The 27,026-nt window shown below is 41.9% G+C and overlaps 1 protein-coding gene across 3 annotated transcripts in view; it reads right to left on the bottom strand.

Moving 5' to 3' along the window:
• OXR1 (oxidation resistance 1) overlaps positions 1-27,026 on the bottom strand; it is a 542,358-nt gene that overhangs the window by 72,067 nt on the left and 443,265 nt on the right. For all 3 annotated transcript variants that reach the window (XM_075063185.1, XM_075063184.1, XM_075063186.1), the window contains 2 exons: positions 13,183-13,367; positions 4,860-5,656 (listed from right to left, as the gene is read on the bottom strand). In XM_075063185.1, the coding sequence (XP_074919286.1) occupies positions 4,860-5,656; positions 13,183-13,367 (982 nt within the window). The remainder of the gene's footprint in view (positions 1-4,859; positions 5,657-13,182; positions 13,368-27,026) is intronic.

Here is a 27,026-nt window from a genome sequence, read left to right as displayed (position 1 = left end):
TTTCTCAAATGCAGCCATCAGGGCCTTTTTCTGTGGCCACAGCCTTCTGGGCTGTGCTGGGGGTGGGAGGGTGCAAAGAACTGGCCCCTCTCAAACAGCTGTCAGCAGTGGTTGGGCCCTGCCCCCCTCCGGAAACACAAACGCAGGAGGTGCAGGCAGTTGGTGAACTCTCCACTTTCCCCAGGGGTAGGGGAAGCAGGCTTTAGCCATGGGGCTTCTGGCTCTGTCCATGCTGTGGCAGACTCTGGCTCCAGGCTCACCATCCCCTACCTGCCCCCTGCATTGACCCTGGGCCCCAGTGCTTCCCTGCCCACCTCCCTATCCAGGGCTTAATTTGTCCCAGGGCGTTCCAGAGCTGAGTAAGTCTGCTGTGAAAAGTGATATTAAAGATACAAATATCACTTCCCAGCAGAAGACTTACCACCCAGCAGAAGACTTACCAGCTAGCAAGTCTTAGAAAAGAAAAAAGCACAACCTAAAAAGAAAAACAAAAAAGCAAGAACATGCAAAGCACCTTATTTGTGTTTCTATTCTATTCATGTCCAGTAAAGAGACACATCAATTTTTATTACTGAGTCTGAAAAAACCCTACATAAATAAATTACAATGATTTGGACATGTATATGTGCATATTTGTTTGTTTTTCTTAAAGTTAAATATTTTAGGAAAAATTGTCAGCATGGCCACCAGCCAGAGTTAGTGGCCACACTCTGAGGGCACCAAAAAAATTGTTGTGAGAACTCCTGCTCCCTGTCCTGTTTGATCTTCACGAGGACCCTGTGAATCAACGGCACTGGCAGGAAGGCATATATCAGAGTCCCTGGGATGAGAAATGTGTCCGACAGGGAGGCCAAGTCCATCCCCAGGATCGAACAGAACATGCGGCATTTCCTGTTCTGCCTGGACACAAAAGGGTCAACCTGGGGAATCCCCCACTTCTGGAAGATTATACTGATCACCTCCTCGTGGCGAGATGAGAAGGTCCTGCTGAAGTGATCTGCTAATATCTCCTAGTCCTGGGCAGGTGCGTAGCTACCAGATGAACAACATGACGCACACAAAAGTCCCAAAGGCGAAGAACTTCTGGGCAAAGGGCTGATGACCTAGCTCCGCCCTGCCTGTTAATGTAATGAATTGCAGCGGTATTGTCCATCAGGACCTGCACTACCTTGCCCTTCAGTTGGGGCAAGAAAGTGACAGACCAGGCAAACCGCTCTGGGCTCCCTGATGTTGATATGGAGGGCTAGATCGTCTCGCAATCAGCGGCCCTGCATGCTGAGCTTGCCCAGGTGGGCTCCCCAGCTCAAGTCCAAAGCATAAGAGACCAAGGTCAGCAGCGGGGAAGGGGCTGCAAAAGAAACTTCCTCCAGCACCAACCCAGCGTCCAACTACTAATCCAGGGACAACCGGATGTGATCTGGCACCCTGACTACCTGGTCTACGTTGTGCCTGTTGGGGATGTAGACCGACACCAGTCATGCTCGCAGAGACTGGAGATGGACCCGGGCATGACTGACCACGTATGTACATGCAGCTATGTGGCCCAACAACTGCAGGCAGATGTGAGCCGTGATGAGCGAGTGGTTTTTCACATAGGAGATCAGGTCAGACATGGCAGAGAATGGCAGGGAATAGCCTCGAGATACTATCTCCAACACCCAGCGGCCCAAGGTGACCCACGACCAGGCTGAATGGTAGGGACGAAGACGGTCAAGGAAAGAACAAGGTGGATTCAGGGAGCTGACTGGGTCATCGCTCTGGAGAGTGCCTTCAAAATGAGTGCTTCTGGCCCCCAGGATGCTTTGCCGAGCCAGGCTGCGCAGGTGATCAGGAGGAGAAGGGGCAGCAACGACTACAGCTTGTCTCTTTATCCTTTCTCCTTGCTGACGCCTATCTAGGTTGCCAAGACCTTGGTGGCGAGGGCGGCTGGAACTGCTTCCTCGCAGACTGCGGCATATGCAGACCAAGCGAGCAAAGGGTGACAAGTATTCTTCAACCCATGCAGCCTTGCATCTGTCTGCTCTGCAAAGAGTCCATTCCCCTCAAATGGGAGGTCATGGATTGAGGTCTGCATTTCTTAGGACAGGTCAGCAGTCTGAAGTCAGGAGCTTCGCCTCATGACTACCACCGATGTGACCACCCTAGCCGCCAAGTCAGCCTCAACCTACGCCATTTGAAGAAAGCATCTCACTTCTGCGGTACCCTCCTCCACCAGGGTGCCAAATTCGTGGGCCAAATCTTGGGGGAGGGACTCCTTGAATTTACAAAGGGAGTCCCACAAGTTAAAATTGTACCTGCCCAAGAAAGCCTGGTGGTTCACCACCCAGAATTGCAGGCTGGCTGTCAAATAAATTTTCCTCCTGAAAATGTCCAGTCTTTTGCCCCTTCATTTTGGGGGAGAGAACTGGTGTGCCCCTACTTGTTCTTCTCACTGGATGCAGAGATGGCCAGTGAGTCTGGAGGTGGGTGGGAATGTAGGTACTTGAATCCTCTGGAGATCTGTGGCACCGAGTTGGAGAGTGCTGCCTCGGCTCAGGAGCTCAGCGGCGCTCAACTGCCCGTGGAGGGTCTTGGCAGCTGGCTTGCCCTTGTAGGAAGCCTTTGCTGCTTCCTGCAGCACACGCAGTGCTGGTAGAGGCCTCTGCTCTCTATATGCTGGGAGAGCCTGGGAAGTAGTCAATCCCACCATAAGTCTGGGTCCCCTACCGCTCCCATGAGTCAGCAGTGGATCCTTTGGGGGGGCTAAGAGCCCCGACTGGGGAAGCACATCCATTTGGCTCCAGTGTGGGTGGGGCAGCCCAAACTGGGTCCTTTGCCTGGTACCCCATGACCTGACCTGCCCGGTGCCAGGGAGCTGTGCTTCTTGGTCTTCTTCCTGGGCACCAGTGCCATGGGTGAGCTACATACAGAGACTGAAATACTAAAAGGTAGAGTCTGGTGGGGATGGCTCAGAAGCTGGTTGGAGGGCAGACTCCATGAGGAGAGCCCGCAAACAGGTATCACACTACTTCTACGTCCTGGGTTGAAAGTTTTTACAGATAGGATACTTGTCCTTCAGATGTGATTCCTCCAAGCACCTGAGACAACTGCTGTGAGGGTCACTAAGAAGCATAGGCCTGTTGTAATCCAAGCAGGGCTTAAACCCCAGAGACCGGAGTATGCCCCGTCTGGGATGAAGTTCCCAATGGGACTCTAACTTCTAACTACCCTTCACAACTATTTAATACTAATGTGAAAGTAGAATTAATTATATTGTAAAAATAAGAATGGATTAAAGAAATGTATGTACCTTTAAGCAGAAATAAGAAATGTTGAAATACAGGTGCTAGGAAAAGAAGCATTAGGCATAAACAAGGGTGCTAATGGCGAAACATTAACAGAAGATCGGTAATAGTTAAGTAAGGAAATAAGACATGCATGGCTAGCCCAGGTAAACTTATCAGATTCTGCTTCTTTTATTATCTTGCTAAATGCTCCCCACTTTTATCTGTATAAATAAGATAGTTTGTGTCTTGTATGGTGCTCACATTATCTGGGTGTATTAGCAGAGCGCTGTGCTAATAAAACAGAGTGGTCTGACAAACTGTGAGTCCTGAGTCTAACTTTGACACTAACTACTATAATTAATGTGTTGGTATATCAGGTAGTAGTGTGGCACTCAAGGGGACGCCACAGCTGACCCTATGGATAAGGCAAAAATCTCCGACGACTGTACACGTGGGCACATGGACACTAGAATGGAATCAACATGAGCAAGCACTTGAAGAAGAACTGACCTTTTACAGGAATGAAGATGTGCAGAAAACTAAAAATTTATTTTCCACATCTGAGAATTAATTCTTTATTTGGCTCCTGTGAGGGAAAGGCTTTTGTATGTTTAACCTTATTCTATTTTAGCATCAAGCATAAAGCAATGATAAAATATGAGTAAGGCCATGTCCACATTAGAGACCTTACAGAGGCAACAGCTGTACCAATGCAGCTGGACTGCTGTAAGATCTCTCGTGTAGTCACTCTATGCTGATGCGAGAGACCTCTCCCATCAACGTATTAAAACACCCCTAACAAGCAGCAGTAGCTATCTTGGCAGGAGAGGCTCTTCCACCAACACAGTGCTGTGCACACTACCACTTATGCTGGCAAAACTTACATTGCTCAGGAATGTGCTTTCTCACACCCTGAGCAACATTCATTGTGCTAACATAAGTGGTAGTGTACACATGGCCTAAGTGAAATGCAGAAAAATATATGTTGATGTAATGTTAAGATAGAGATTCAAGTCACCAAAAGGTTATGAAACTCAAAGAGTCAGAGTTCTCATTTAACTCAGCCATATTGCATATGTTCAGTACCAAGGGTGAAATTCATCCAAACAGAGAGCCCTTCTGGGACCACAATTTAATCACTTAACCAACATACCAAGGATCACAATTTGTTTTGGGTTCTACATTGATCTATCAGCCACAGTCCTCATGATATCAACTGATTTGATTCTTCATCAAGTTTAAACACAACTGTAAAGTCAAGCTCTGAGACAGTGACTGGAAGAATGCAAATCCGTCTCCCATTCCCTCTATGCAATTCCTCCAATAGTAACCCTTCTCCTTGGTAAAGGGTCCAAAAAATTGGCTAAGTAGTATGAATTATATTCTGTCAACAAGCCAGGCAGAAATTTCAGTACGCACATACAGGCAGATGAAATTTTCCTAAGAATGATTTACAATAGTTAGTAAATGCATTGAAAGTTTAGTACTTTTAAAAGAAGAAACTTTTTTTGTTGTGGTGATGAGGTGATAGGATGGTTGAAAAAAACCTGCATGTTTATTTTATTCTGTAACCTTAGACCTTGACTCACTTACCTTCAACTTGTCCATCTGCTGCAATCTCCATTTTTTGCTTAATTTCTTTTTGTGAATTTTGCTGCATGTTTTCTCTTTGCTGCTTGGTTTGTTGCATAGTGTGAATCTTCCAGAGCTCACGAAGCTCTTCAACGTCTATGTCTGAATCTTGAGTTAATTCTTTCACTAGTTTTCCCTTGGTTATAGTCTCTTTTTTTTGAGAGTCTTTGATGTCTTCACAAAGTAGACATTCCTCCTTTATCACACTCTCTCTTTTGTGTGTTTTCTCTAGTATGGAATCCTGATCTAGGATGACATCTACATCTGTGCCACATTCTTTACTGGGTTGCATATCTTCCAAAGATTGTTGATGGGCATCTATAACTTTTTCCCCTACAGTGTCCTCTCCCTCCTGTACTGCCATTTCAACAGTTTCTGAACCCATAATATGGGTTACAAACCCACTGTCATTTACAGGCAGGTCAACACTAGATTTTAAGTCCTTGGGAACATCAGTTGAGTCTGAAATTATTGTTAAACATTCTGCGCTAGTCTGATTTATCGTTTGGACAGATTCTGATGAGGCACCAGAAGATTTGTCTTGTAGAAGCTCATCTGAAGAAACAAGTTCCTCACATATTGGAGAGAGTTCCGATTCTGTGAACACATCCTCCGAAAGAGACTCCTCTGTGCTTCGAGGGGCAGTGCTGGCACTGTCATTCCCTGTATCCCGAACCCTTGAATCCATTTCATCTGTATTGCTTCCTGTAATTTTCTTGAAATGGCAGAGGTCCCTTACAGATAATGGTTCTACATCTCTGTTAAGCAAAGGAGAGTCCAAGTTATCACCACAAAGTGCCTTCTATTGAACTTTTTTCCTTAAAAGAAATTAGAGATATGAATGCTGAAAAGGATCTTTGGAAGCTCATTTAGTCAGTCTTATTAACAGTTTCTAAGTCTGTTTACGATTATTGTAACAGTCACTTAAAATAAATGGTATTTGAATATTTTGTAATGCCAGGTCTACAACAGAATCTTTTGCCAGTTTAATAACATCAGTTGTTGCGGTTTTTTGGGGGGAGGCGAAGGTTCGGGAGGTGGGGTGGGGAGCAGGGAACACATATACCAGCAAAGGCTCTAGTATAGACAGTTATACTGACACAATATGCTTTTGTCACTCAAGGAATAGTACACTAGTAGGATTTGCTAGTATAGCCGATTTAGATCTGACCCAAAGATTCATAGACTTTAGATGATCATAACGGTCCCTTCTGACTTTGTCTGACCTCCTGCACAATGTAGGACACAGAATCTCACCCATCCACTCCTGTAACAAACTCCTAAGCTATATCTGAGTTACTAAAGTCCTCAAATTGTGGTTTAAAGACTTCAAGTGCAGAGAATCCTCCAGCAAGTGATCCGTGTCCTTTGCTGCAGAGGAATGTGAAAAACTTCCAGGGCCTCTGCTTATCTGCCCTGGATGAAAATTCCTTCCTGACTCCATATATGGTTATCAGTTAAATCCTGAGCATGTGGGCAAGACTCACCAGCCAGACACTCAGGAAAGAATTATCTGTGGTAACTCAGATCCCACCCCATCTAACATCCTATCACAGACGATTGGAAATATTTACCTGCTAATAATCAAAGATCAATTGCCAAATTAATTGCCAAAATTAGGCTATCCCATCATACCATCCCCTTCATAAACTTATCAAGCTTAGTCTTGAAGCCAGATACGTCTTTTGCCCCCACTATTCCCCTTGGAAGGCTGTTCCAGAACTTCACTCCTCTAATGATTAGAAACCATCTAATTTCAAGTCTAAACTTCCTAGTGTCCAGTTTATATCCATTTGTTCTTGTGTCCACATTGGTACTAAGCTTAAATAATTCCTCTCCCTCCCTAATATTTATCCCTCTGATATACTTGTAAAGAGGAATCATATCCCCTCTCAACCTTCTTTTGGTTAGGCTAAACAAGCCGAGCTCTTTCAGTAAGTATAAAGCTGACCTTTTACTCATTGGGTATAACACCAACACTATGTATTACCAACCTGAAGGTAGAGGTTTCAGAATAAACTTGCACAAGTGGTGCTAAGATATGGAGTACTGGGAGAAGATGGGGACAATAAGTATATATTGTATTTACTTGTATTTTTTGCAGTCAGAAGAAAACAAAACAAAGTTCTAGAAAGTGCCTTCTAGTAAGTCTGTGCTTTAAGTTCCCATCCTCTGGGGAAAGAAGCAAAAAACCCACCTTCCATTTGAAAGACATCTTCAGTACATTTAGTCTCACAATACATATATCTAATGAATTAAATTCCCAGTTAAATTAAGATTTCATTACCAGTGCATGTATCCTCCTCTTTAAGTATATATTGAGTAATTGCTAAGATAGTAGATTGCAATTAAGTTTCAGCTTGCATTTCAGACTAAAGGCCTTGTCTACTCTACCAGGGTAAGTCGACCGAAGTCACACTATTCCAGTTGTCAATAATGTAGCTGGAGTCTAAGTAAGCTTAGATCAACTTACTGCAATGCCTAAAACATGCTGTGTTGACGGGTGATGTTCTTACCTTATCTTACTCCCCTTGTTCCAGTGGAATACCAGAGTCAACCAGAGAGTTCTCTGCAGTCGATTTAGCGAGTCTTCACTAGACCCGCTAAATCAGGGGTCTCAAACACATGGCCCGCAGGACTATTTCCTGCAGCCCACCAAGCGGCTCGTGCCCGCCCCACCCTCGCCTACCTCCAGGCCAGGGGTGGGCAAACTACAACCACAGGATTGCCGCCCTTGAGCCCCATGCTGCTCCCTGAAGAGGCTGGCATCACATCCCTGTGGCCAGGGGGAGGGAGAGCAGGGGAGGAGAAGCAGAGGGCTCCGTCCGTGTGTTGCCCTGGCTTCCAGGCACGGCCTCACTGCAGCTCCCATTGGCTGGGAATGGGGAACCGCAGCCAACAGGAGTTTCGTGGGAGGTACCTGGAAACGTAGCATGCGGCAAGCAGAGCACAGGGGCTGCAAGGACATGGTTCCAGCTATTTCCTGAAGCAGAGCCACCCCGGAGCCCTCCTGCACCCCGCCCCGCAACTCCCTGCCCTGAGCCCCCGATGCACCCCATATCCCAACACCATGGGCCGAGCCTCCTGCTGCACCCCACAGCCCTTCTGCACCCTAACTCCCTGCCCTGAGCCCTCTGCTGCACCCCACATCCCAACCCTCTGCCCTGAGCCCCCTGCTGCATCCCACACCCCTTCTACACCCTGAGCCCCCTGCCTGCACCCCAACCCCCTGCTGCACCTCAGCTCCCTGCCGCACCTCAGCTCCCTGCCCTGAGCCCCTGCCTCATCCTCTGGGGGCATGGAGGGGGCAGAGTTGGGGTGAGGACTTCAGGGAAGGGGTTGGAATGGGAGCAGGGAAGGGGTGGGAAGAGGCAGGGGCCCATGCAAGGGGTGGAGTGGGGCAGGGCCGGGCGCAGTGAGTGGGAGGGTGTCAGTGATGCCGCCCTCAGGGCAATGAACTAGCCCTCATGTGGCCCTTGTGGTCATTTGAGTTTGAGACTCCTGTGCTAAATCGACCCCCACTGCATCGATTGCAGCAGCATCGATCCCTGGTAAGGGTAGATATGGCCTTAGAACGCTTAGGTAGTAAGCTATGAATTAAAGTGTGTTTGGATGGTAATGTCCTAATCTGACAATTTCCTCAATTTTTTAGTAACTGCACTGATAGGAAATGCATTTGAGGAATCTTAATGCTCAGTCACCAAAATCTGTATGGAATACAAATATTGCTAAATATATTCCTTGCAACTGTCAGCATATACCCGAGCTTAACTAAATCAAAAGATGCCACAAGCCTACACACACCGACATGTGCTCTTTAGCTTTTGTGAATTCTAATCTCCTCACAAAAAAGAAAGTTAGAGTAAGGTCTCAGATTTTTATTGTTGAAGCTTACAAAATTGAATGAGTTTTTGAAATGAGAAGGAGGGGGAAAGCAATTCTTCAAATAGATAATCAGGAGAGAATCTGGAGAAGCAGAAATAATTAGAAATAGGAAAGCCAATCAGAAGCTATATTTAACCAAATTAAATAGTTTGCTAATCTAATTTAGCTACTGCTACCACAGCTCCAGATTAAGATTTTTTAAATTTGGGTCTCATGCTGCTGCAACTTTACAAACATGACTTTTTCAGGAGCCATAGCATAGTAGCATTTGGATTGCCATTACAGCAATGGAACTGCCAGAGATTTGGGTTCTATTTAGATGTTTACAACTACGATAGCAACCTGACACATAAGGGTTTTTACAGAAGGCAGGTGTGAATTTTTACATATTCCTTTTTTAATTCCACAATTTGTAAGGTGACAAAACATATACACTATAGAACATTAAAAGTGTTCTCTCTCCAGGAGTTCTGGATCTGAACGTAAATGCCTCTGAAGTCATCTTACTTTGTAAATGTGTAATTCTGAGCTCAGTCATTAGGAAAAACTAATGTAATAGTCAAAGAAAAAGAAAAAAAAAAATCAGCTTTCCAGCTGCAGTTTGGGAACCAGTAACAAAAGAACTAAGATTCCACAGCCAATATCTGATAAATCTTCTCAAGCCTATACAGACATTTCTTTTAAGGTACTTTTGCTACGTGTAAATATGTATATCATTATTATACTGGCCTAATAAACATACTGAGAATATGTCCTATTAGTCTTATTGGGAGTTCTGTTAGTCCACAATGCTATTCAATGACACTGTATTCAGGCTAAATGGCTAGTAAACCTGATAGGATTCCTTCAATTTCTTAAAATGACTAGGAAAATGACTGGATCATCACTCAGTTCTTTATGCCTTTCTGAGCTTCAGCTATCTGATTCAGGGACTGCCTCCAGTTGTCACTACACCTCTACCTCAATATAACGTTGTCCTTGTGAGCCAAAAAAATCTTACCTCGTTATAGGTGAAACCGTGTTATATTGAACTTGCTTTGATCCACCGGGGTGCGCAGCCCCGCCCCCCGGAGAACTGCTTTATTGCGTTATATCCAAATGTGTGTTATATCGTGTGACGTTATATCGAGGTAGCGGCGTATATCTAAAACACTGGGCACACCCATAGTACGACATATGCTATAAACAAATGTTTAAATTTTGAAATGTTGTAAAAACATGAGGCTGAAGAAACACTAATATGACTTAGGTGTCAAGCACAAGAAGAACAATGAAGTGCAACTCTGAATAATATGAAATAAAAGTCATTTCAGAGAAACCTGGAAGATAGCAATGCTTTGGAAAATTCAACAAAGTACACCAAAGATTCACATGTAGTCAGAAATGATTTTGGGCAGCAAACAAAGCAGCACTGAGATGATAGTCCCCATCTAACTTGGCTATGAAGAGACCAGACTGAAATACTGCATTTAGTTCTCAGCAATTCATTATTAGGCACTGAACCTCTCACCTATTTATCAAAGAAAAAAAATAAAAATGATTGAGGGGCTAGAGATATTAACTCATTAGGAAAAAATAAGAGTTAAATACATACAGCTTTCTCTAACTAGGGGTGGGATATGGACACATAGTACAAATAAACACTAAGAAGGGAAAGGAATTTTAACAATGATATAAGGAGCTCTGAACTAGGAGTAATAGGATGAAACTGAAGCCAGACTTTCCTAAATATCAGGAAGGACTTCTCAACAAAGATCTACTGGGAGATTTCACAACTCTCCCTTTCTCCACCCCATTATGCAGCACAGTTAAATTTACTATATAGAGACTGATAATTTTCATGAGATATTTTGGGTCATTTTTACAGCTTCTTTATACCACCTCTGTCATTACAAGCCTTGCAATTCAGTTTGTCCAGAGGACACTGTTTCTGTTTGGTTTTCAAAGTATTTTAGAGCTACGGAGAATGCAGCAGAGCTAGACAAGTCTATCTCAATGTACCAGCAACACTGTAGCCTGACTGTCCCTATTTTACCATGCTGCAGAACATCTACTTGAGCAAAATTCTAAGGGTATTTCCTGGGTTCTGGAAAGCCATCACTTAACTTGCAGAGCAAAGAGGGAGCATCTGGTGGTGCAGGTAGAGGATAAAGGGAACTGAACTGCAAATTTCACTGTAAGTACTTATACCGCTCCCCTTCTGCCCAGCATCCAAGTGCCTTACAAATAGAGCTGGTTGGGAATGTTTTGGCCAATTATTTTCCAGTCAAAAAACACTGATTCGTTGAAACCAAGACTGTTCACTGGTATGGGATGACTCATGAATTTCTTCACTTGAAACATTTAAAAAAAGAAAACACCAAAAAACCCTGAAATTGAAGAGGCCCCTAATTCTAGTTTCTTGATATGAAGCTACTTTGTTTCTAAATTTAAGACTACTAGAGGGGAAAGCATTAAATTAAACTGGTCAAAATTGAAATATAGTACGTTTTAAGTGACTCAAACTGAATTCTCTGGCTTGTTCAATTTGTGAAAATTTTCAAGATTTCAACTTTTCATCCCAATAAAGGGGCAGTAATTTTTTTTTTCCCAAATATTTTCCCAGGACAGGAAAACCATTTCCTGCACAGCTCTACTCACAAACATTAATGAATTTTGAGTATGTTAGCACTCTAAGACCAAAACATTCAAACTCAACTGCCTAAAGTTAGGCCTCCATATCTGTATGAACATACCTGATTTTTAGTAGGTACTTATTTTGACACCATGAAGATGAAAGCAAGTTGCCAAGTTTTATAATATCCAGTTTTGAAATTTTTGGCTTAAATTTTTGACAGCTAAGTTGCAGACTTCCTGCACAAACCCTGATTTACTCTAACAGAGTGAGCCTTAAATTCTAAACCTCTATTTTCATTCCTTTGGTTTACAGAACTTGTGATAGAGAAACCAAAGTCTACAGCTCAGACTTCTCAGGATCTTTGGCATGTTGTTTTGCAGTATATTTATAAAGAAGTGGATTTCAAAGTTAAAGACGCCTTGGAACACACATCCGCACATATGTAAGTTACACTCACCTAAGCGCCTGTACGGACAGCGCTATGTTGGCGGGGGAGCTTCTTCCCCCCCCATCATAGCTACAGCCAGTTGCAGGGCTGGAGTAATTAAGCCAATAGGAGAGCTCTCCCGCCAGCTTAGAGCGTCCGCACTAGCACTGCTACAGCAGCGCAGCTGTAAGCTCCGTAGTGTAGTCATTGCCAAAGTCTAACTTTAGTTTTCTCTCTGAAAATCTATGTTGTTTGAAAAAAATACATTTGAACAGATGTTACAGGTGGCATCTTGATCCACATCATCTGGTTATCTTCCTCTGGCATATATCAAAGACACAGGTAAAGATGCTTTACCTTTGACTTACAACACAAGAATTTATGTTAGTTCTTTACTAAGACACTTTTGAAAGAGTTACACATAGGAAGTAAACAGCCTAAAAAGATATCCTGTAAATGTTTGTGTCCTTTTGTTTTATGATTTCTAAGAGTAGCCTGATTCTTTAAAAAGTTTTCCTTGTTTTAATGTTAAGATAATCAGGTCTCATTTATTCTGTTTTGGATCATAATATGGACAACTGGAGATAGTAGGATAACACCAAGTGACTAAAATAAACCCGAAGAAATTGAGAGGAAGGAATTTCGAGACAGACTATTTAAAGCTTTATAAAAACAAAAACTAAAAAGCCTCACACTTATTACATAATGAACATATGAGAAAAAGGCTCGTTGCTTAAGCTTCAGACTCCTTTTATACATCAACTGACATTAGGGTGATAAAGATCCTGCTCATTTTTCTAGTGCTCCAGCACTTATATGGATAATTAATCCTTTACTTTGCTGTTCACTGTATTCCTGTTACTATTAAAACAACAAAACAAAACAAAAAAACCCACCATACTCAGGTCTGTTCATATTTTTTTTTTTTATAAAGAGGCACATTTTCTTCTTTGGAAGTCAAGCATGAAGGATATAACTAAGGTCTCTATCTAAAATTACTCAAGGATTTGGGGCTATTTCAAAACTATTGTGTTTTGCAGTGGTCACCAAACAGTTAGTTTGTTAACAGTTAGAATAGGAAAGCAATTATAAGTATGGGCAAAAATATAGTAACTATTGCCAAATGCTAACTTTCTAAATAGTTGACGATGTCCAGGAGATGACGATAAAATTAATTTGATGTTCGTAGAACATATAATAAACCAAGAAAATGAAAATAATAAAGCAGTTTTCCAGGTCTCTCCAAGTTAATCTTGGATATTCTCAAAAAAAGTTTACTCTGTTTTGCTATATAGTTACTAATGCAGATGCTATACAACTTTTTGCCAGGTTTTACAAATACTAGTCTATCTTACACAGGTAATGAATCCTTTATTTTGCTGTCCACAATTTCTTTATACAGAGCAGCTGACATCACTTCTTCCATTGGACACATGATACCATACTCTTCGCAGCCGTTCTCTTGGACCATAGGATCAGATTTATGTGGATCAAACATTATATTATTTGGCGTCACTAGCAGCACACCATTGACCGCACCCTAAAATGAGAGGGGGAAAAAAAATGATAAAGGTTTCCTTCAAGTTTTAGTTTATCCTTAGTTCTTTAACTAAAGAAAACTACTTTAAAACACCTTTCCTATGAGAATAGCATCTTTTCTGGGGTTTGTCCATACTAAAGTAAAACTTTGCTAGCCAACGATAATGCCACAACACCTTCTTGTGCTCTGCAACCAAACTAGTCCCTATTGTTGGAGATAATACCTTCTTTCTTCAAGTGGATGTGAACCAATGCTGCCCACTTTTCAAGAAGAAAAATCTCAACTCTTCCCTACTTGATGGCCCTACACATTAATTGAGCTGTTGAGTGTTCAAGAATTCCAGCAAGTGTGCTGAGCAAAGCCCCGGAAATGAGATGTTCGTCTACAGATGGTGACCATAAGTTTCTTCTGAAGCTTACTCAGATCCTAAAGAGTCACTGTTTCAAAGGTTTGCTGCTTGACCCTTCTCAGAGTTACCTCTGAACTGGACAAGCCAGAGAAAGTATTTTATGCTAGCCATTTGCCTCCGCTTCCCCTCATACTAAGTGGTACCCTGATATAACGCAGTCCTCGGGAGCCAAAAGAAAATCTTACCACGTTATATCAAACTTGCTTTGATCCGCCAGAGTGCACAGTTCCGCCCCTCCGGAGTGCTGCTATACTGTGTTATAGCCGAATTCGTGTTATATTGGGTCACGTCATATTGGGGTAGAGGTGTACCTCTACACTGCAAGAGACGACCTGCAGCAGTGCGTATTACAGTGCGTAGATGTTTGGGCTCAGTCCTGAGCTCTGAGACCTCGCAAGGGGGGTATTTTGCCCCATAAAGGAGCCCAAGTCATAGCTCATCTTTTGCAGTGTTGACATACCCTTTATGTCTGGCATAAACCTCTCTGCTTGATCTAATCCATTGACCCATCAATCAGGTAATTATAAAGAGATCATTCATGTAATAAATACTTTAAGTTGTATTTTGTAAAAAAATATTAATTTTTACATTGTTAAAAGTAACATACTACAAAATAAACTTCACTTAAAATGTTACACTAAATATCCCTTTTGTTCAATGCATGCAAGAGATCATTAAGATAGCTTTTTAATTCTTAGAAAATCAATAGAAACAGACACCTAAGAGTAATGGTTGTCACTAATGCATCAGATTACATTAGATATTTTAGATATTCTGGTGTATTTGTTTTGAAATCACAAATTCTCAAAGAGCCTCAAACCTTCACCACTGAAATTCAGCCAGCTCCTAGGTGAGGTGCCGAAACTGTTTAATAAACTAAACTTCTTTTCTGAAAGTTTCTAACAAAACAACTAAGATTACTATAACAAAGATTAGAAAATATTTTTCAATTTTGCTTTCCATATTACCAATACATAAAATGTCAGGAAAATTTCACTATTTCTCCTCCAGCCATTCATCATCTTCTGCCCATCTGCATGGGTTTTCCACTAACCCACACAACAAGAAAAAAATACACACATTTTAAAAATAGGAAAGTGAGTTGTAAATAACATTAGTAGGGAAAACTGAAGAGATGGCGTAGTACCATTAAAAATATTTCTATTTTTTAAAGTGATTAGACTTCAATTTGACAATTTTTTTTAATTAATAGTTCATAGGTACACTACACACTCAGGGATTTAACATCTTTTGCGATAAAGTGGAGCATTTAGATGGGCAAAAGTGGCATTCTGAAGTGAAAATTTGTCCCATTTACGAGACCACTCCCCCTGCCACTTCCCCCTCCCAACTACAGGTTCTGTAAACTCAACCTATAATACAAAGAGTAGTCTTCTTTCAGATTCCTGCACAATCAACAAAAAGACTGTGCAACTGCAATTTTAATAATAATTCCACTGATGTGAGACAGAAGAGACTTTACTTAGCACCACAAGGCACCCAGAGTTGTGGGAGAATAAAGGCTTTTCTACTAGTAAAGTAAGGCAACAGAACCAAGAATGCACAGAGACCAAGTCTGTTGAATAAAAGTGATGGAATATTTTAAACATTCACTTCTTTTAAAACATGGAAGTACATCAATCACTACCAATGGTTAAGTCTTTTCTGACTTAACCTCTAGCAGTTCAGCATCTAACAATTTACACAAAGGGTATTGCTGCAGCCTAATCCTAAGGATTTTTAATGTACTTATTTTTAAGTGTGGCCAGAGTCCAGAGCAGAGAAGGCAAAGATCACAGTGCCTGGGGTGCCAGGAACCAGAAGCCAAACTCTGGATTCAGAGAGAAGGCCAACACAGTATTACGAGGTTCTAAGTAGTAACCACAGTTAAAAACATTCAGATCAGATCTAGATCATTCCATAGTCTGCCTCTAAGACAGAAAATCCTGCAATTACTTGGATGGCGGCTAAAAACATACCTAGGAATTTTATACTGCTTACATTGCTGTAGTACTTAAGTGCGCTTACAGAAGTCACATAAGTCTTTTGCCAAAGTTTACCATCACAGAAGTGAAAAAAAAAGTCCTCAATGGAACGGAACATCAGAATCAGGATATTCAGAGGCGCAACAGTTCTTAAAAACAATCTCAAAAGGTGCAACAACTTTTAAAATACTATTCTTAAAATCCTGGTCTTAAGAAGAGTAGAGACTTACCTAGATATGGTTACTCATTGCTTGGGACAAACTTTGCAGCCTAGTCAACATTGAACAGAAAATTACTTAAAAAATTAAGCTGGCAAAGATACAGAAGTGAGTGAGGATTTAAAAGAAAAAGGAAACCCAAAATTCAAGCCCAGCAAGTCTACTTTATGGCTTTCAGCATAATCCAAGCTCTCCATCAGCCATGCCTCATTTCATCATCTTCAGGACAATCAACACTGTGAACAATGAGGCTACACAGGCTCATGAGCAAAAGGGCTCTGGGCAAACGACGCCAAACTTTTAAAAAAAAATCTGATTTGTTTACTATAGCCTGCACTGGGTCATTCACATTTCCAGGACTGGATCTTTATCTCTACTTGGGCTGTTTACTATGTAGCTCTTCCTTACTGGATCAAGGACACAGTGTTGAAGGACACAATGCCAGCACTAAAAGCAAAGCATTTTTCATTAGTGAACAGTTGTCATCTTGACTGTTATTGCCTACACTGACAAACTGCTTAACTTTATTTAAAGTGGAGAGACATATACATGCTCTCAGTTATGGATTTGCAGACACTTCAAGACAGCCGCAGCAAAGAGTCCCGTGGCACCTTATAGACTAACAGATGTATTGGAGCATGAGCTTTCGTGGGTGAATACCCACTTCATCGGATGCATGACTTTCAAGATAGTCAGGAAAGTTTACCAGGCCACGTAGAACCCTCTCCACCCTACATGTGCCACTTTTTAACATGATGGTGAAAAACAAAAATACAAAGTGCTATTTCACTCACCAATATGAAAAACAGATTTCAGTCACCAAGACGAAATAATTTTGTAAGCCATTTTTATGTTGGTTAAGGGAATCCTAGAGACTAAAACAGTATCCAAAAGGGTACATGTGAAGCATCAGCTGTATGTTTACTTCTGCTATAGTTCACCTTGCCACATACTGACAGACACGTTTTTCACATTTACAAGGTATTACCACAATAGCTAAAACAGTTTGTCTCCATTTACACCAAAGAGAAGTATGAAGGAATAAATTTATTTCAAGGATAAACCCTAACAGTTTTGACGAACTTGGATAGGACTTTGCTTTTATAAGCTAATCTCTGAGGCACAGAGGATTATAAATGCACTTTCTGCTGATGGGCCTACAGCCAAAATGAAAATCTGCTAATATCCTTGGGGAAAGGACAAACTCAAAGAAAAGGTGTTTTATTGTACTTGGAGGTTTCCCAGAACAAATCAAAAAGATAAGTTTGGTGATTAAAGGCCACCTATATCTTTAGGTAGTTGTCCTTGAAGTGACTGGAAGACAAATTTTCCAGTTTTACAACTGCAATACAAAAAGCACGTGAGCATTTAGTTTGGGAAAAAATGTTCCTGCTTCTTCCCTAAACGCCAATAGTGTCAGTCAGTCATTTAAGTTCTAACTCCAGCCAAATATCCCATATTACAGGGCCTGGGGAGACAGTACAAGAGAATAAAAAAAAATCCCTGGAAGTCCTTAGATGTGCATCATAAACTTCCATAGTGTTCTTAGGCTCATGTTTAAGCACAATAGGAACAGCTGAAAACCTGTCCAGACTCCCTGGAAAAAAACAGACTTAGGGTATGATTTCATAATTCTTGACCAAGAGCTGGCCTAGCTTTTTTGTTTTATTTTAAACTAACAAGTCTTGTTGGCAAGTTGTTTGCTGTGATTCAGCTATGGACCTGTAATGATTTCAGGGTTTATTTCTTTCTTTCACTGAAGAAAAACTAACTTGTGGCAGCTTCCTTATCTCTACGACAGAGAGCTTCAGTAGTTGAAAAGGAACACATTGGCCCTCCAATACATCACTAATACTTCCATCGGACTTTCTGATTTGTAATGTTACTGGGATCATGACAAGCATTCCGTGCTGTGAAAGAAAATGCACAACCACTCCTCCTCAGGATGCTACTTTTGTCACAGCTGACACAAAACCTTTACAGCTCTTCTGTATACAAAGTAGGAGAGCTCACTCATTCCCATTAATTCCTTTTCATACAGACTAAACACAAGTTAAATAAAGAAGCCTGTGTAATCATGGATTTCTTAATAGCTGATGGTTCCTGATTTGACAGTCTCTTCTTTCAGATTTCTAACCTATACTACTAAGTTTGCTTTATTATATGCACATTTGATTCACATTATGGTGGTCAATTAATCCCATTTTAACTCACCCAATTAACTCAAAAAAATTAATTGCGATAAAAAAATTAATCAGTTTTAATCACGCTGTTAAAAAACAACAGAATACCAACTGAAATTTATTACAAATATTTTTGGTTTTTTTCCTACATTTTCGAATATATTGATTTCAAGTTCAACAATACAAAGTGTACAGTGCTCACATTTTTAATTAATGTATGTGTACTGTACAAAAGATAAAAGAAACTATCTCCTGTAAATATAAACAAATTTATTTGTGTTAACAATTGGCTGAACAAGAAATAGGACTGAGTGGACTTGTAGGCTCTAAAGTTTTATATTGTTTTGTTTTTGACAGCAGTTATGTAACAAAAAAAAATCTGCATATGTAAGTTGTATTTCCACAATAAACAGATCGTACTACAGCACTTGTATAAGGTGAATTGAAACATTTTATTTCTTTTGTTTATGCTTTTACAGTGCAAATATTTGTAGTAAAAAATAATGTGAGAACTGTATACTTTGTATTTTCTGTTGTAATTAAAAATCAATATATTTGAAAATATGTAGAAAAACATCCAAAATATTTAAAATAAATGGCAATTGGTATTCTATTATTGTTTAACGGTGTGATTAAAACTGATTAATTTTTGTAATAGTTTGACGGCCCTAATTCATATACATTACACACAATAAAGTATAAATAGTTAATATAAACATACTGTGAATTTAATATTCATTGACTGTGCCAAACTGATGGAACTTGAGACCATAGGTATGTACAGACTACCAACAGTGATCAGGAAGCACATGGAAACTTTTTTACTGCTGCTGTTAGTGTCCCTACCAATGAACGAAGACCTTAGTGATGAGAACGCAGTCTCAAGAGAAGTTAAGGCTTGAAAAGCATAAAACTGAACTATCAAATAGTGTGCTGCCAACTGTGCTGGTGGTTTTGCAATCACACCCTCCCCACCCCCATCTCCTTTCATATCTTATGGCCATTTTCCAGTCAGTTATCTGAGATAAAGTTTGACAAGTGACAGAAAAGGAAGTTTTCTAACACATTAACAGCTCTTGGTCCCAGTTTGTAAAAATCCTATCCTATCACAGTTTTGTCTAAGGGTGACAGGGTTGATGGAAGGAACAAAAAAATTCTGAGATGCAAATGTGACAATAAGTTAACATAACCTGGTTGGATTACTGAACTGTAAAGTCTTTGTTCCTCCTTTCAGCAACAGGATATCATGCCTGGTGTGGAAAGCAAAACTCAAAGTAGAGCACTCGTGAAATTCTGAGGGTCTATAGTACCAGGCCAGAAAGATGTGGGAGCATTCAGAGGATCTAGCCAGTTGGTAGTAAGAGAATTTCTAATTCTAGATTGGCTAGTTCTCCTTGAATGATGGGAGCTCTCTCTCAAATAATGGCTTGGACTGTTCTAGCTCCTAATTAACTTGATTGATAAAATGTGTGTGAGAGAGTGAAAGTGAGATACCCAATTTACTACTCCTGAGGGAATTCTGCACCAAACAATAATAAAAAAAATTCTGTGCACAATATTTTAAAATTCTGCATATTTTATATGTCAATAAATAAATGTGGAAGTTCCAGCATGGCAGTGGGGAGCACAGGCCACTGGTTGCATAGAGGTGCAAGATGACCCCGCAGCGTTCCCCTTTCTTCCCTCAACACAGACTTGGCAGTGAGGCTGCACCCGACCCTGACACAATTCAAGGGTCAGGCCTGCCCCAGAAACACCCCAGGGCCCTATGCTTTCATGCCAGGTGCACCAAGATAGTAAGCAAGAGGGACAGTCTCACACTCACCCACCAAGCTCTGGCTTCCGATCCAGGTGTGGGGCAAGCAGGCTCAGCTCAGCAAGATCCAAGTAGGGAGGGGCTTAGTGGGGCATGGGGGACGGAAACCAGGTGTGGTGTGAGAGGGTTCTGTGTGGGGCAATCTGGGTACGGGGGCGTTGGGTGCAGGGGCAATGGGACTCTGCAGGGAGGTACAGGTGAAGGTAGTTGGGGCTCAGTGGAGGGATTGGGGCTTGGTGGGGTGAAGGTCTGGATGAAGCTGGGTTGTGGGCTCAGTGGGGTGGGGATCCAGGTGCAGGGGACAAGTCAGGGGTCTCATTGGGGTGGAGGTTTGAGTGCAGGGGCCCTCTGGGCGCAGGGGTGGGGATCCAGATGAGGGTGGGTGGGGGGGCTTGGCAGTGGTACAGGTGTAATGGGTGTTCTGGGTGCAGAGGTCTTGGCAGGGGGAGAGAGGGTCAGGTGGACAGGGGAGCAGCTCCCTGTACAGGGATCCCTCCCCCACATAGGAGAGAGAAGTGATGGAGGCAGGAAGTGGGGAGGTGGAGCGCGGAGCTTCCTGCAGTCGAAGAGATTTCTGGGGCTGGGGTTGCATCTTACCTTGCCCTGGCTGCTCCATGCAGGGGAAGAATAAGTCCTGTCCTCCCCAACTTGTACTAGCAGCTGAGCCTGGTGCAAAGTAGGAGCCACTGGTTGGGGGTGTCCCCAGTCCCATCCTGTGCCTCCGCAGTGATTTACCTCTCCATCGGCTACTCCAGGTGCCTGAAAGGACTGCTGGGGAGGGTTGTGTGACCACTCGTACAGCTTCCCTTTGCTTCTCTTTTTCTGCAGGGAAGCAAAGAAATCTGCGGGGACATGAATTCTGCGTGCACACACAGAGGTGCAGGTTTCCTCCAGGAGCAGTTTACAAATAAAAATTATCCATGAAAGCATATTCCTTATAGACAATTACTTCCATGTGAGAAACATGGAATCACCAGACTGGATCAGACCAAAGATCTATCCAGTCCAGTATCCTGTCTGGCCCAGTGGTCAGCACCAAACGCTCGAGAACAAGGTTTAAGAATGAGACAAAAATGCAGGTGTGGAGTGGTGACACTCCCGTATTACGTCTCATCCTGATTTCTAGTAATTGAAGATTGGTTTAAGCACTGAAGCATGAGGTTTAATATTCCTTCCACTAAATTTCTAAGGATTAACACACTAATATTCTGGATGTGAGTATAAGAGTGTCTAATCCCCTTTTGAATCTTCAGTTCTTAAGATCAACTTCCTATGGCAGAGAGCACAACAGTTTAATTCTATGTTGTGTGAAAAAGCATTTCCTTTTATTGGTTTTAAATTTGTAACCTTTTGATTTCATTTGATTTCACCTTGTTCTTGTGTCATGAGACAAGACGTGACTGAAGCTCTCTATGTTCATTCTTTTATCATGTCCCCTCTTATTCACCTCCTTTCTAAGATACACTCCTAATTTTTTCAGTTTCTCTTCATGGGAGTTTTTCCTCTGCTTTCTCAATAATTCCCATTCTCCTTTTCCGAACCTTCTTGAATACAGCAGTAACCTTTTGAGACCTGGGTGCCCATTACAGTATTCTATATGGGACCGCACCCCAGATTTATATAAATGCTCTATAGTATTCTCCATATTATTCACCATCTCATTCCTTACGCATCCCATCATATTGTTTACTATTTGACTCCATCTCCTCATTGAGCAGAAGACTTCACTGACACTCAAGTCCCTTACCTGTAGAAGTACAGTTAATTTAGAATCCTAGAAAGTGTAAGCAGTTACATTTTTTCCCTCCAGAGTGCATTACTTTGCATTATCCGTACTGAATTTCGTTTGTCACACCTCCTCCTTTCTTCCCCACGCTCTCCTGCACTACCCTGGCCTCCCCCTTTCCCCTACAAACTGCAGGAGCAGGAGAGAAAGGTAAGACTGGACCCCATTCCCCACTACTGGAAGTAGGATGGAGGAATGAGTATTTCTTGTTTCCTCCCCTGGGGGGGGAGGAGAGGAACAGTAAAGGAAAAAGGAGCCCTAGAGCCTCCTCCCTTGGACTGGCGGAGAAGCCATGGGGAGAAATCAGGCAAGAGAGGAGAAAGGCAAAAATGAATCCATTTCCCTTCCCCCTCAAATTTGTCACTGGAGGAGAAGGTGCCCAGCTTTCCTCTTTATGACTCTGTTCTGTAAGTGCTTCAGTGTTCCCAGACAGCAAAGGCCTCTGAGGACAATATTTGTTAACGTATCACAGAAAAGCTATTTTTCTGGACACCCAGTTCCTTTGTCAAAGATCTAGCCATTAAACTGGATTTTCAAAAAACTGGCGTTTGAACTAATCAGGATAGTTATTGAGGCGTGTGCTAGCTCTTCTACAGCTGGCTTAGAGCACAAACCTCAGGTGCAAGGGCTGGAAAAGGAAACAAGCCCCAAACTCTGGATGCTCCCAACCACAACACTATCTGCAATGCTCCAAACCCTCCTCTCAATCTGCTCCCTGCCCACCTACCTGCCAACTGGTCTGACCATCATATTCTTAAAACTTTTGGTACAGAGCTAGGGAATGTGGAAATGCTAGTAGCAGATCATGTTAGGCACACTGTTTACTAGGAATCCCTTGATCAAGTGATCCCAATGACTTGCTTCTGTTTGATCAACCTGATTCCCACCGTTCAGGAAAATTACATTTACCCTAACTGCTTCTGACCTCAAGTATTTTATCTTCTCGAATTAACTAATGTCTTGAAAAAACTTCAAAAATAAAATTAGAATCTGCATGTGGATTTTAGAGCACTTTAATGTACCACTCTTAAACCAGAAATTTTGGTCTCAGGGCAAAGCTTCCAAAGAGGCCCTTGATGAACACAAGCAGAGAGAAAGGAACATGAACACATACATTCTCTGAAAACTACCAAGGACAGGTTTCTCAAATGCGGCCACCATTGCCACATGTGGCCACAACCTCCTACGTAGTGACTGGTGTGTGTGTAGGGGGGCGGGGGGGCAGAGGTCGGGCCCTACCCCAGGTTTGGCCCTACCCCTCTCTGGAACCACAAATGCCAGAGAAGCAGGCAGCTGCTCTGAGTTCCCCATCTTGCCGGGGGCGGTGGGGCTTGGGATTCAGCCTGGAGTGGGGGGTGGTGAGCTCCATTCCTTCGCCACAGGGTTTCAGGCTCCAGCTGCAGGACCCCAGTTCCCAGCTGTGCAGCAGCAGGTGCTGACCCCGCAGTCGCCATTCCACACACACACCCCCCAAATTGCTCCTGGTCCCTGTTACGTCCTCTGTGGCCCCAGACTTTGGTCATGCGAGTGCAGAGCTGTGGTCCGTGAATGCAGGGCTTACTACTACCCCACTGCCCGTGGCCCCTCATGCACCCATTCCATTGCATCTGCTGCCTCTCGACCTCCCCATTCATCCCCCGACACCCGCTGCCTTGCTTGACCCCTTCCCCCATCACTCCCTGCCCACCTTCCCATCCAGAGCTTAATTTGTCCCCCAGCTTGCCAGGGCTGAGTAAGTCTGTTTTGAAAAGTGATATTTGCTAATATCACTTTTCTCTGCCTCCCAGCTAGTTAGCTAGCTAATTAGCAAGTCTGCTGCTATAAAAAGTGGTATTAACATACAAATATCAATTTTCACAAAAGCAGACTTACTAACTGGCAAGTCTTAAAAAAACCTCAAAAGAAAACAGAGCAAAAACAAGAACACACAAAGCATCTTATTTGTTTCTAATTCTGTTTAGGTCTAATAAAGAAGAGAGAGAACAGTATGTTATTTTTATTATTGAGTCTATAAAAAACTCTACATAAATAAATTACAATGATTTGGACACGTAAATGTACATATTTATTTGTTTTTCCTAAAGTTAATTAGGAATTTTAGGAAAAATTATCACAGTGGCCACCAGAAAGAGTTGGTGGCCATACTCTGAGGCCACCAAAAATTTTGTTGAGAGAACCCCTGTAACAGTTCAGGTTCAATGGGCACAACATATCTCCTTCCACCAGGTTATTGTGACAGACTGCCTGAAAGCACTTTAACAGAGCTCTAGTTTTAGTGCACGTGCAACATTTGACTTTCTGGCTTCAGTTACTGACATGCTGATCTTGAATTCCAAGCTTAATCCTGAGTAACTTCTTCAATGTTTCCCTGCAAAAGGGGTGCCATGCTATGCACCAAGTGACAATACAGAGTATCCCAGCTGCACACACAAACATTAGAACCACCAGGTGATTTTGTAAAATGCTGGGGAGTTTTATTTAAGGGGGTTTTATCTTGGGAACTGCTACTCAAAATAACCCCACATTTCTACCATTAATCCCAATCCTTGCCTGAGTCAGCATTTGATTTTATTACTTCAAATAACCTTTTAAACAGTATGCAACTCTCAACCTTAACTGTAGCAGAGCTGCTGTTCCTCTATGATATTCAGAAACTTGGGATTCTCCTGCCTCATGTTAAATCATGGCAAAAGTTTAAATTCATTATTCAATACTACACTTTGCTTTCTGTCTCCTAGCCAGGTTTTGACCCATGACAATACTTTGCCTTTCACCACACATTACAATCTAGCTTTCTCTGTGGCTGCCTGTACAACCAGAGAGTTAGGTACTTGGCGGGAGAAAAGAAGTTCAGTCTCTTTGGCAGGGACAAACCAGTGTCTCACCTTCTTAGATGTGTGGGCACATGATGCTGGGGTATGCCAGACCACTCAGTCTGGTTCCATGATGGCCTCATTAACCAGGAGCACCACCTTGCTTGGATCTGTATGCTGCAGAACAGCGAGGAGCCAGTGCTAGGAGTCCTGAACTTCATCTAATGCTATATGGAGATCATTGACTATCCTCTGAAGTAGTTCCTGGTACTGCCTAGATTTCTCAGACAGAGATGGTGAGGATAGAGTAACAGCTTCATTAGGAGACAAGGTTGAAGTTCTTATGAGGGCTGTCAATCGCAGTTAACTCACATGATTAACAAAAAAATTAACTGCAATTAAAAAAATTAATCACAATTAATCACACTGTTTAATAAATTCAACCGGTATTCTATTTAATATTTTGGATGTTTTTCTACACTTTCAAATATATTGATTTCTATTACAACACAGAATACAAAGTGTACAGTACTCATTTTATATTTTTTATTACAAATATTTGCCCTGTAAAAATGAAACAAAAAAGAAATAGTATTTTTGAATTTACCTCATACAAATACTATAGTGTAATCTCTTTATAATGTAAGTGTAACTTACAAATGTAGATTTTATTTGTTACATAACTGCACTCAAAAACAAAACAATGTAAAACTTTAGAGCCTACAAGTCCACTCAGTCCTACTGCTTATTCAGCCAACTGCTAAGACAAACAAGTTTGTTTACATTTACAGGAGATACTACTGACTGCTTCTTATTTACAATGTCACCTGAAAGTAAGACCAGACATTCTGATGGCACTTTTGTAGCTCGAGTTGCAAGGTATTTACATGCCAGATATGCTAATAATTCATATGCCCCTTTATGCTTCAGTCACCATTCCAGAGGACATGCCTCCATGCTGACGACACTCATTAAAAAAACAATGCATTAATTAAATTTGTGACTGAACTCCTTGGGGGAGAATTGTATGTCTCGTGTTCTGTTTAAAATATATGGCAGAATGCAGGTTATGTTATAGCAGTCTTGGATGATGACCCAGCACATGTTCGTTTTAAGATCATATCCACAGGAGATTTGACAAAACGCAAAGAAGGTACTATTGTGAGATTTCTAAGGATAGATACTCGACCCAAGATTCAAGAATCTGAAGTGCCTTCCAAAATCTGAGAGGGATGAGGTGTGAAGAATGCTTTCAGATGTCTTAAAAGAGCAACACTCTGATGTGGAAACTACAAAACTCGAACCACCAAAAAAGATCAAACTTCTGCTGGTGGCATCTGACTCAGATGACGAAAATGAACATGCATCAGTCCACTTCACTTTGAATTGTTATCGAGCAGAACCCATCTTCAGCATAAACACGTATCTTCTGGAACTGTGGCTGAAGCATGAAGGGACATATAAACCTCCATCTGGCACATAAATATCTTGTGATGCTGGCTACAACGATGCCATGAAACACCTGTTCTCACTTTCAGGTGACACTGTAAACAAGACATTGGTTAAAATTTGCAGGAGATAATGCTGCCCAACTTGTTTGTCTTAGCAGTTGGCTGAATAAGCAGTAGGACTGAGTGGACTTGTAGGCTCTAAAGTTTTACATTGTTTTATTTTTTAATGCAGTTTGTTTTGTACGTAATTTTACATTTGTAAGTTCAGCTTTCATTATAAAGAGATTGCACTACAGTACTTGTATTAGGTGAATTGAAATATATCATTTCTTGTGTTTTTTTACAGTGCAACTATCATAATCAAAAATAAAATGAGCAGTACAGACTTTGTATTTTGTGTTGTAATTTAAATTAATATATTTGAAAAATGTAGAAAACATCCAAAAACATTTAAAATAAATGGTATTCTATTATTGTTTAATCACGTGATTAATTTTTTTTAAATCGCTTGACAGCCCTAGGGCTTATTGATACCTGAAGATTCACATCAGCGTTCTCCTCCTTGTACTCCGACAGATTCAGTGGATGCAGCATTGGAGAGTTGTGGTATAATTCATGGATGGAGGTGGGGCACCTTCCTGAGGGCTCCAAGGGCCCCAATAAGGCCAAAAGGAGGGACTGGATAGGGGGGACTCCAGGATATCATGTACCAGCAGCCCCTGGGAAAGTCATATCTGGCAGGATGCTGCTCAGATCTGACTGCCTTTCAGGGCTCAGCTTTTTACTAGGAGGTGATGGACCAGTCAGAGTGTCCGACTCAGTCTAAGAACTGCTCTCACTCCGCTGGTTGAGCCAACGGTACCAGAGGGTCGGTACTCCTGCCTGGGAGTTGGAGAGGAGATGTCCTAAGGTCACCGATGCAGTTTCATCCTCCAGTGTGGCAATATCCCTCAGGAGGAATGGGCTGGAGAGGAGACAGAGGGCAAGAAAGCAAAACA

Source organism: Chelonoidis abingdonii, chromosome 2, assembly GCF_003597395.2.
Source record: "Chelonoidis abingdonii isolate Lonesome George chromosome 2, CheloAbing_2.0, whole genome shotgun sequence".
Classification (NCBI taxonomy): domain Eukaryota; kingdom Metazoa; phylum Chordata; order Testudines; family Testudinidae; genus Chelonoidis; species Chelonoidis abingdonii.
This window is presented reverse-complemented; position numbering and strand designations above follow the sequence as displayed.